The following is a 10,415-nucleotide window of genomic DNA, read 5'->3' on the forward strand; positions in this document are numbered from 1 at the left end:
AGAAGCCGAGCGTGTCCCGGAGCGGGAAGCAAAGGGGGGATGCGCCCGTCCCGAGGGGATGCCCGTGGTCCCCAGGGGCACAGTTACCCAGCACCCAGCTCCCACGGCAGGCAGCATCCCTGGGTGCTGCTGGTGCCAGGCTGCTCCTGCGCGGGTCGGGTCAGCGCGGGCCCAGCCAAGGGCAGCTGCGGGCGCCATTGTCCTTGCGGGTGCCATTGTCCCCGCGGGTGCCATTGTCCTGGCTCATGCTTGGGCTTTGTCCTCCCCGAACAATGGCCGGGGTGAAGGTACCCGCAGCCAGCACGCGGGAGGGAGGGCTAGAGCCGAGCCTGGCCACCATCTCCCCGTGAACTCAGGCACCCCTTTCTTTGCAGCTGAGGGTTGAGGTGCAGCACAGGGCAGAGCCCCCCCCCACGCTGCCCCCCATCCCGAACAGGGCGGAGGGCCAGGAGCTGCTTGTTGGGGTCAATCCAGAGCAGCCCCACCGCAGCCACAGGCTCGCTCCCGCTGGGCACCGAGGGCAGCCGGTCCCACGGCCGGGCTGGTGGTGGCACGGGGACAGGGTCTGGCTGGAGGGGAGTGTGACCCCGATGGTGTGTCCCCAGATCAGCCCTGGGGCAGGATGCCACGGGGATATCGCGGTCTCCTCCTGGGACGTGCCCTTGGCCCCCGTGTCCTGACGATGCCGTGGGGCTGCAAAGTGAGAGGACGACGTGCCGGGGGACAAGAGACCTGGGGGCAGGACTCCCATGTCCCCATCTCCTCCACCTTCAGTCCCTGCCAAAGGGCACCAGGGTAGTAGGGAGCCCCACGACAGCCACAAATTCATCTGCCTTTACCTCACCCCAGTCAACCCCACGTCTCCTCCGCCAGCCCCAAATTCCGTGCCCACCCATCCCTGGGAGCGCTTGCAGGAGACGAGGGCTCTGCACGGTCCTTGCCCCACATCAGGGCACGTTGGTGGTGGTCCCTTGGCTGGGGGTTCATCCCTCCCCTCCGAGGCTGGGGGGTGAGGGGGGGTCCCACAGTCTGTTGCCAGCAGGTCTGGGGGGGGTTGAGCCTCTCGGCACCCCAGCCACGGTCCTCAGCGCTGGAAGATGGTTTCTGTGGCTGGGAGGCAGCGGGAGGCGGAGAAGGTCCCCTGTCCCTCCCGGGGCTCAGCCTGTCCCGCCGCCGCTCAGACCGGGTGGACGAACTGGTAGACGAGGCGCTGGGAGATGTCGGGTTTCCGGATGATGCCTTTCTTGTAATACTGCCGGATGGAGCGGCTCAGCTTGTCGTAGTTCATGGCCGGGCGGTTCTTCCGGATGCCCCACAGACGGGCCACTTGCGCTGAGTCCTCGATCTTGAAGATGCCTGGGAGTAGGGCACGGGGGGGTTACAGCCTCGTCTGCTCCCCCAGCCCCGCCAGCACCCACCCTGGGGCCACCCACCCACCCACCTACCTTTCTCTTTGTTGAGCCAGCGGATGAAGCGCCCGTAGTTGTGGGGTTTCAGCAGCAGCTCTTTGAGGAACTGCCAGAGGTGGATGGGTTGGCCGGCGCAGGATGAGTCCACCTCACTGTCCGCCCAGCTGGCATCACCTCCTGCCGCAGGAAGGGATGGGGATGGGTGAGATGGGCGTGGGGAGAGACCTCTCTGCTTTGCACCACCCCAGGGACCCACACGAGTCCTCGTCTGGGAAATCCCAGCTCGATGCCCGTGGGTCTCTGGAGACAGCCCAGGCACTGGGTCTCCTCGCCACCTTGGAGCAGGGAAAACAGCTCAGTCCTGCCCTTGCGCAGCCCCTGCAGGGATGCACGGGGTGCAGGATGGGGCCAGCGAGGGTCTCAGGGCCATTTCCCCTCTGCTGCAGCTCGCAGACAGCCCAGGGGCTGTTCCTGGACAGAGGGAGTGCAGCCACACGGATGCTGCTGCAGCAGCCGCTCCAACGCACCGGATAATTGCAATTAATCAGGGAGCGACCTCTCAAATACCCCAGACCTGTCTGAGGCAGAAGCGAGGTCAGTGGAGCTGAGCCCACGCAGAACTCACCGCAGTATCTCACATCTCCCGGGGCGGCTTTTTCCTTCATCCAAGCGGCTGGAAGGGAGGAGCGGGCAGTCAGAGGGGCATCTCCCCCTGCACAGCATCGCCACCCTCCCCAGCTCCCTCCTGGTCCCTGGCACCTACCAGACTTCCAGATGTCGAGGTGGGCGTGCAGGATGTCTCCGCAGGCAGGCGAGCGCTGGCAGAACTGCTCCTCGGACATGGCGCACAGGTCCTTTCCCGACAGCTCCTGGAAGGACTTCCCGATCTGTGGCAGCCGGTACTGGTGCTCCGTCCACAGGATCCACTTCTGCACATTGCCGGGGCTCCAGTCCGCAGGGTCTGGGGGCAGAGGGTGAGCGTGGCCAGCGGCAGCCAGGGCCAAGCCTGGGGAAACTCAGCTCACCCCGCAGCAGCCCCAGGAAACCATCCCCTCCTGCGTCGCTACAGCATCGCCCACCAGGATGGGAGCACCCCGCTCTCAGCCTGCCCTGGTACCCCGGGGACAGGACCACCCCCTTGCCACCTCCTTCACTTTGGGATGCCTCATCCAGCCTTTTGGAGCCCCGCGTGCTCCCTGCACCATCCCAGGTGACACCAAATGCTTCGAGGGAGGGGGCGGCAGAGCCCGCCATAAACCTAAGCACATCCCGAGCGCTGGTGTCACGGCAGCGATGCCCCATGGCAGTGTTACCCCAGGGAACTCGGTCCCGGGCTGTCCTGCTCCCCTTGCACCCAACCCCATGCCCAGCTCAGGTGGTGCCAGCTGGCTCCAGGCTGTCCCCAACCCCACATGCTCATCCGCCTGTTCCCGATAGCCCAGGGAAAATGGGATACAGGAAAGGATCATAAAAGTCCTGCTGTTTGCTCTTGCTAATGCACACACACCCCCCCCCGATGTGCGCAAGGCTGAAAGGCACCTCCGTGACGACGCCCTGAGAGGGGAAGGGACCCCCAGCGCAGGGAAAGGGACGGGCTCAGCATCGGGTCACTGTGTCCCTGCACCTCCCTGGCTCTGTGGCACTGGTGGGGTCACACCAGCACCCCACACCCAGCGCAGGCTCTGCGTGAAGCTCTGCTAACCCCTGCCGCAGCTTAACTCCGAGCCAGCGAGGCTGGAGGGGTATTTTGCTGGCAACCCTGGGCGTTAGCAAACAGCCCTGCCCAGGAGCGATGCCCGGGGAGCCGAGCAGCAGCCGCGCTCCCCCAAACCCCAGCATCTGGTTGCAAACCCCCCCGAGCTGTAGCACAGCTTTAGTCCCTGCACCGGCACATCCCTCCCTCGCTGCACCCCGCAGCGGGACTGACCCTGCCTGCAGCCCCCCCGGGGAGGGCTGTGGGGACACCCACCTGCGGCGATGTTGAGGAGCTTGCAGGCCGTCTCGATGTCCTTCAGCACTTCGCCCACCACCATGCTCTGTACCTGCTCCAGCGAGTGCTCCTCCAGGTGCAGGCTGGCCTGCAGGTCCCCCTCAGCCCCCAGCCCCAAGCCCTGGCTGTCGATGATGGGACATTGCTCCGGCTCCTTCTGCGCCTCCCCTCGCCCCCCCGGGGCACCGCTTTGGGACGGTTCCCCCACGCCCTTGGTGGTCCAGGCGATGTCCTCCGAGTAGAGCATGTCGAAGTAGTGCAGGCAGAAAGCAGGCAGGGGTTGCTCGGGGGTGGTGGGGGGGCTTGGGCTGTCCGGACAGCCCCAGCTCCGGGTGTCGGGGTCTTGGGGGGGGGGCAGCAGGGCAGCGTCCGGCCGGGGGAGGCGGTTGGGGGGCAGAGCGGTCAGCCCGGGGCTGGCGCTGCCCATCCCTCTGCTCAGCGCCGGCTCCAAACCTGCCAGGAGAGGAGGAGGAGAGGAGAGGCTCACCCCGGCACCGATTCCTGCCCTCCCGCCCAGCAGCCAGGCACAAAGGGAGGAACTAAGCCTGTTAGAGGGGAAAAAGCCTCCAAAGAGACCCACGGCGAGCCCCCGGATGAACGCAGGCTGTGGGTCAGCCATGGGCCTGGGGGGCTGTCCTGACCTTGGGGGGACCAGCCACAGCAGCCAGGAGGGAGAAGGACTCCGGGAGGCAAGCGGGTCCCGACCACCGCGGGCTTTTAGGGTCTTCCCCTGAACTGCACAGCGGGTCGGCAGCGGTTCAGTCCCAGCGGGGGCTGAACGCTCTTGCAGGAGGCAGCGGGACGTGCTGGAGGGGCTCCAAGGCACCTACGCAGGGCAGCCCGCGGGCACCAAGGGCTGCGGGATGCCTAAACCACTCAGGCGTGTTGCTGTGCACGGGCAACGGCACCCGCTGCTTTGGCCCGAGGATGCTCCGGCAGTGACGGCACCCAAACCCGGCCCTCCCGGGCCGGGGATCAAGCCCAGCACCGCAGCACTTGGCTCTTGGCTGCTGCCGCCAACCCCCGGAAAAGAACTTTCCTTTTACTCTCTTGCAAGAAAAACTACCCAAAATCAGCCCATCCCCATCTGTCTCCGGAATGCGGGGAGTCCTGGAGGCCAAGGAGAAGAGGATGAGCCTGCTGAATTTCCATGGCAACACCAGGGAATGGCTCCATCTGTGGAGAAACCTCCCCAAGAGCCATCCTGAGGCTTCGGGAGGAGAAAGCCCCTGCCAGGGAGAGGCCGGTGATGGGCATGGCCAGGGCACCGCTGAGCTCCTTGCCTGCCTCCAGCATTGCTTTTTACAAGAAGAAAAAAAAAAAACCTCACCCCAAATAGGTTACCGAAAAGCAGAAAAAGTAGCAGCTTTTGCAATGGAGCCACGCTTAAGAAAGGAACGTGCAAAGCCTGAACCAACCCCAAAGCCCCTCCAAAGAAACAAGGCAGCCCCCAAAGGGGAATGGGACACAGTGGCCAGGGAAGGGGGGTTCCCGCTTGCTCTAAATCCCAGCTAGGGGGTTAAAAAAAGGGTTTAAAAGACTAAAGGGGAAAATACGCCATCGGGTTCCTCCGGGCAGAGCGCATCCCTCGAGCACAGGAGCCGAGCAGCCGGCTGCGTGGCGCAGGAGGGACACTGACGGCCGAGCGCCCAGGACGGTGCGTTACCGTCCCCGCAGCTCGGCTGTGCCACACGCTGCTCGGCTCCACGCTGCTGGGCCCAGCTCTGCTCCCGAAGCGTTAATTAAACATCGTTAATAGCCACGCGCCACGGCCCTGTTAACCGCAGCAGTACCGGTGGGGATGAGTTTAAAGCTCTCGCTGGGGATTTTAATGCCCCCAGAAGTCTGGGGTTTGAGGGTCTGCATCACCTGCACCACGAGGAAGCTCTGCCCATCGTTTCACCCTTGAAAAAGCCCCAAAAGCCTGCAAAAATGTACCGTGGCCACCTAAACAGCACCCACGCCAGGCTGACCCCACGGGGACCCAGGGAGGGGTTGCGGGTTTGGGAGCTGGAGCTGACGTCCCCAAGGGGTTTGGGTGGCACTGCAGCGAGGAGGAGGAGGGAGAAGGGGCGCCCGTGACACCGAGCTGCCCCCAGGGACTGAAACAGTTTCCCTGAGAGATGGTGCCAGCTTCCAAACCTCTTCTTGATTTGCTCTGGATTAAAAGAAGAGCTTTAGCAGATCAGCTTTAAATCCAGCCTCACGCTGCTCCCGGCACAAAAGGGAAGCGGTAACAGCTTGCGTGGCTCCAGCCTGCTGCACGGTGCCGGCTGCGGGGGCTTTCTGGGGAGGGGATGGGGCTCTCGCCCCCAAGGCCTCCGGGATGCTCTGGAGTCGTGGTGCATCCTCTGCCCATCCCACCTCCGCTGGGCTGCGCTCCCGCAGCCGCCAGCCAGAGCACGGAGGAGCCGGGCTGCGGAGCCGTCCCTCTGCACGTGGCGGGATGGACGGCTCCATCCCCATCCCGTCCCCCTCCTCCCCATCCGGACCAGAAGGACCCGATCCCTTGGGCAAGTGGCCCCAAAACCCTGAGCAATCACCTGCCAAACGGTGCTGTACTCTCAGGGCGGGGGCCTTTGTTTGACTTTCTCCAGCTCTGGCACGCAGGCGGCCGGGCTGGGTGGGGACCTGTTTGCTCTAAGAAACCGCTTTGGGTGGCCGTTTCCCTCTCCTCTCCCTTTTTGCTTTTCCCTGGAAAAGGAGAGCCGGAGGGGCAGGCCTGGGCACACCGAGATGCTCACGCAGAGCACTGACCCGCGCAGCACCCCGAACACCTTCACATTCCCCATCCGAGCTAAACGGGGCTGCGCCGGTGATTGCATTAGCCCTGGCAAACGCTGTCCGGCTTGTGCACGCTGCCGGTGGTGAGCCCAGCCCCGGTCCCATGGGCTTTGCACCAGGGCTTGCCCAGGGTGAAGCCACACTAACGCAGTCCTGCACTCATCCTGCTGCTCCGGGCAAGAGGATCAGAGAATTAGCTCTTCCAAGACTTTAAACATGCCGAATTATAAAGCCTGCCATTCCCCAAAACCCCACGGTTTGCCTCCGTGGGTGCACAGGGGACAGGTGCCGTCCCTGGGGTGCCACGCAGAGCAGGGTGCTGCCTGCAGGACACGCACCCCTGCCCCAGCACCCTTGCCCAGCCCTCCCCACGCGCTGGTGCTGCCTGCAACCCCGGCACGGGCAGGCAAGGCTCTGGCGCAGAGCGGCGGAGGAGCAGAGCCCGAGGCGGGATGGAGCCATCGAGCGTTTCTTTGTGCCCACAGCAAAGCTCTGCAGCCGGTGCGCTGCGGCACGGCCGGGAGGTACATGCCATCCCCGAAACGATGAATGACTCGGCATCACTCCCCGGTGCTGCCCACGGGTACGGAGAGGATGCCCCAGCCAGCTGGGATGGGCGCACGATGCCCCTGGTCCCCGCTCTCGCCGGCACTGCAGGGATGGTGCGGCAAAGGGGCGAGCTGCCAGCACGAGGGCTGGTTCCCCACGGCAGCACGGAGAGGGGCGAGGAGGAAAAGGCCGCGGCCTCCGGCCCCGCGCAGCCCCCACAGCACCTGAGGAAACGACCCCAGATATTCCCTTCCAGCAAAAACCCCGGAGCAGTGGGGCTGGGACAGGGCTCCTGCGGCATGGGGCCAGCAGTGAGCCCAGGGGTTTGGGTGATGCTGGGTCATGGCTCAGCACCACGGGGTTGCAGGGACTCAGCACCATCCAGAGCCTGAGGAAGCAGCAGATGCCTCAGCTGAGGAGGATGAGGATACGGACCTGCTGTATCACCCCGAGCTCTCCTGGCAAACGCAACCCGCCGTGGCTCAGGGTCGCAACACCAGCACCAGTGATGGGGGAGAGCTGGGATCAGCCCTTGGGAGCAAGAAAAAATAAGTAAGAAATCCACGCAACCACCACCCTCAAACAATGGGTCCGTTAATTAAAATTAAATCTGCGGTTAAACAGGTTGTGCCGGAGCACGGCTCGGGAAGCCCCGTGGGATCGGCGGAGGTTGGCCCGCTGCGGGAGGAGGTGCTGCCCACAGCACCCGGGATCTCTCCCAAATCCTCGGGCACTTCCAAAAGCCCTTCCCAGGCGGCCGGGGTGGTGGGCTCAGGGGTCACCTCCAGCCCCCGGACTGGGGATGGGGACAGGGACACGCTGTGCTGTCCGGGGAGGAACTGGAGGGATCCAGAGCTGTCCCAGCCTGCCCGGAGCAGCCCCCAGGCAGCGGGATTTGTCTTTAATGGATCCTTGAAGCCTCACCCGCCCCATGTGCCTCAAGACAGCAAGCCGGGACCCGGGGTGGGAGAGGACAGGGATCCCACGGACGCCGTAATCCCCTCTCTGCCCAAAAGCCCATCTGGGGCTGGGATTTGGGTGGGTTTTCCCTGTTTTCTGGTCTGACTCAGCACCTCTTGCCCCAGCTACCTTCCTGGGCTCAGCTCTCCGTCTCGGTCCCGGATGGACCCACGCCACGATGCACCCCGAGGCCAACCGCACCCGGGCACGGGGGGGCGATGGAGCCTGTGGGTGCTGCCAGAAGGACCCGAGCCGGTTTGTGGGGCCCGGATTAAGCAGGCGAAGGGACCCCCACGAGCCGGGGCTGCAGCAGACACCCGGGTGCCCAGAGGCTGCTGACAACGTGGGGTCCTGCCAGCGCGTCCCACCCACCCTGCCAGCCTCACCGTGCCAGCTGTGCCACGTCCCTCCCGGCTGCCAAACCCTGCCCGCCTGTGCCACGCACCCCTTTTATCTCTGGGTGGAGGGAGGAGGGATTGGCCAGAATCACCCCACAGCCGGGACGGGGGCTCAGGGCAGCGGGGGGTCTCGCTATGGCACCTGCTTGGTGACAGGGTTGGGGCCAGGGCAAGCCCAGGGCTGCCGGCGCACACGTGCACAGGAGAGATGCAGCCCATCCCGGGGGTCCTGGGCCCCCGGCTTCCCCCCCCCGCCTTCTCCAACACCACCGAGGCTCCTCCTGCCGTTACCTGCATGGGTGCTGGCACAGGGACCGGGCGTCCCGGCAGGTCCCCACGCCCCGGGTCAGCCTGCCCTCTCCCTCGGCGCAGGGAGGCAAACAGCAGCGGGGGGGGGCACGGGCACAACGCACCGGTGGCCTGAGCGAAGCCCTGGTGCTCAGCGTCCCCCAGGTGAGCAGCAGAGCTTGGTGTTCCCCATGCAGGGCCAGGGAGTCCCTATTTATAGCAGCACCTTCCTCCGCTGCGAGCTCCCTGCCCATGAGAAAGCCCGTATTGTGGGGGATTTGGCAGCCGAGCGGCATTTGTGTTTCACTAACCGAGCAGAACCGTAAAAATCAAACCTAGAGCCAATGTGCCTTTAGCACTGACAAAAAAAAAATACCCAGCAGAAAAGCAGAGCAGCGCCGAGACGGTGCGGGTCTGGTAAAGGGGCTCAACAGAGACACCTGCGAGCTGGCAGCTCCGCCACGGCCGCCAGGACCCGGGACGTTCTGTCAAGGACCCCGGCTGCTTGTGGGTCACTCGGTGCCACAAAACACCTCGTCGGGCTTGTGGGACCCTCCCCAGGGACCCTGCTGGTACCGCGTGGGCTCGGGAAGAGCCGGCTCCAGGAGCCCCGGCTCCCTTCCCACCTTCCTCGCTCGAGCAGGAGGGGATTGCGAAGGCGCAAAGCTGTCAAATCCCGTTTTGTTTCGGGTGACGCCATCCTGAGAAGTGCCGGGAACCTCCGGCCAGGGGACAACCTGTCCCTGTTTAGCCCTAACGGCACCGGGAGGGGCGAGCAGCCGTGGGATGGGATGCTCGCAGGGGACGGCACCGCGTCTGCCCCAGATCGGTGCCACAAGGGCCGTAGGAGCCCCGGGAGGGTCGGGAGGTGGGTGCTGGTGGAGCATCAGGCAGCCAGGGAGGGTGACGGCAGCAGCGTCAGACTTACCTCGGGGGTGTGCGTGCGGCTCAGAAACCGCATGGGTCCCGGCGCAGGGTGGGAAGAGCCGTTCCTGCGGCGCTCGACACGGTGCCCAGAGCGGGCATGGCCCGGAGCAGGGTGCCCTGGCACCGGCGGGGAGGGCGGCCAGCAGCACCCTGCCCAGCTCAACGCCGGCCCTGCGGCAGGAGGGTGGCTGGGTTGAGCTGCATCGGCTCTCAGCAGGCACCAGCGGGGACGGGGCACTCCGAGCAGCTCCGAGGGTCGTGGAGGGATGAAGCCGTGCGGAGGTATGCGAGGGGGAAGCCAGCAGCCCAGCCGAGCGCAAGGTGCTCAGCAAATGCCTCCTTTGCCCATTATATCTAATTCCTTCCTTATTTACCTGAACAAACAAGCTGGGTGCTTACCTCAGCTGGAGGTGTTTGAATAGCCCAGGCCAGGGTTAACCCTTGAGGGGTGCATCGAGGCACCGGGCTCAGCCCCGAATGGGCCCTGGGAGGGGAAAGGGGCAAATCCCGGCACCGTTAACCCCTTCCCACCCTCAGATGAGGCACCCACCCAAGAGATGGGGACGCCGCAGCGGGCAAAGGCTCCCCCGGTCTCTGCAGCACAGAGATCTGTTGGATACAGGAGAGTCCCTGGCTGGACCCTACAGCACGACATCGCTCCCCCAGTGCGGGCTGGGCTGTTTTGGGGCCAGGAGCATCACCGACGATACCCCAGGAGCATCCCTGACCGATAGTCATGCAAGTGCAGCCATGTGGGTTTGTGATGGAGGCAACAAGCTGTGAGTGAGGATGCTCAGAGCCGTCGGGGACAAAAGCAGCCCCTCACACCAACCAAACCACCCCTCACACGAGGGATACGCACTGTCTCCTCCCTGGGGGTCCGTGTGGCTGCTGGCTGGGGGCAGGACAGGGCGCCCGGGGGCACGGCGGGATCGTGCAGCGCTCCGGGCCCGGGTTGTCTTCACCGGCACAAGCAGGAAAAAGCTGTTCTGGCCGAGACAGACACCAACTTGGTATTTATTGTCTTTTTTTAACACATAAAGAACGCAGGGCAGTTCAGGCGGTTCTTCCGCGCACGTAGCACTGCTGAAACCAAATTCCTCCATGCCC

General features: G+C 64.7%; 1 protein-coding gene across 1 annotated transcript; it reads right to left on the bottom strand.

The window, feature by feature from the left end:
* Positions 1-1,037: 1,037 nt before the first annotated feature.
* Positions 1,038-9,605, bottom strand: SPDEF (SAM pointed domain containing ETS transcription factor). Its single transcript, XM_075775685.1, has 6 exons — positions 9,307-9,605; positions 3,379-3,852; positions 2,173-2,370; positions 2,035-2,082; positions 1,446-1,586; positions 1,038-1,356 (listed from the first exon to the last, which is right to left on the bottom strand). The coding sequence occupies exons 2-6, from the start codon at positions 3,824-3,826 to the stop codon at positions 1,178-1,180; spliced, it is 1,014 nt and encodes a 337-aa protein (XP_075631800.1). The 5' UTR covers positions 3,827-3,852; positions 9,307-9,605; the 3' UTR covers positions 1,038-1,177.
* Positions 9,606-10,415: the final 810 nt, after the last annotated feature.

Source organism: Balearica regulorum, chromosome 25 (assembly GCF_011004875.1).
Source record: "Balearica regulorum gibbericeps isolate bBalReg1 chromosome 25, bBalReg1.pri, whole genome shotgun sequence".
Lineage (NCBI taxonomy): Eukaryota > Metazoa > Chordata > Aves > Gruiformes > Gruidae > Balearica > Balearica regulorum.

Excerpts from the sequence above, each read along its gene's own strand:
- SPDEF (XM_075775685.1), bottom strand. The coding sequence starts at position 3,826 with ATGGGCAGCGCCAGCCCCGGGCTGACCGCTCTGCCCCCCAACCGCCTC. Across the intron at positions 2,083-2,172 it reads CCTCGACATCTGGAAGTCTG|CCGCTTGGATGAAGGAAAAA; the intron begins GTAGGTGCCAGG and ends CCTCCCTTCCAG. Across the intron at positions 1,587-2,034 it reads GGGAGATGTGAGATACTGCG|GAGGTGATGCCAGCTGGGCG; the intron begins GTGAGTTCTGCG and ends TTCCTGCGGCAG.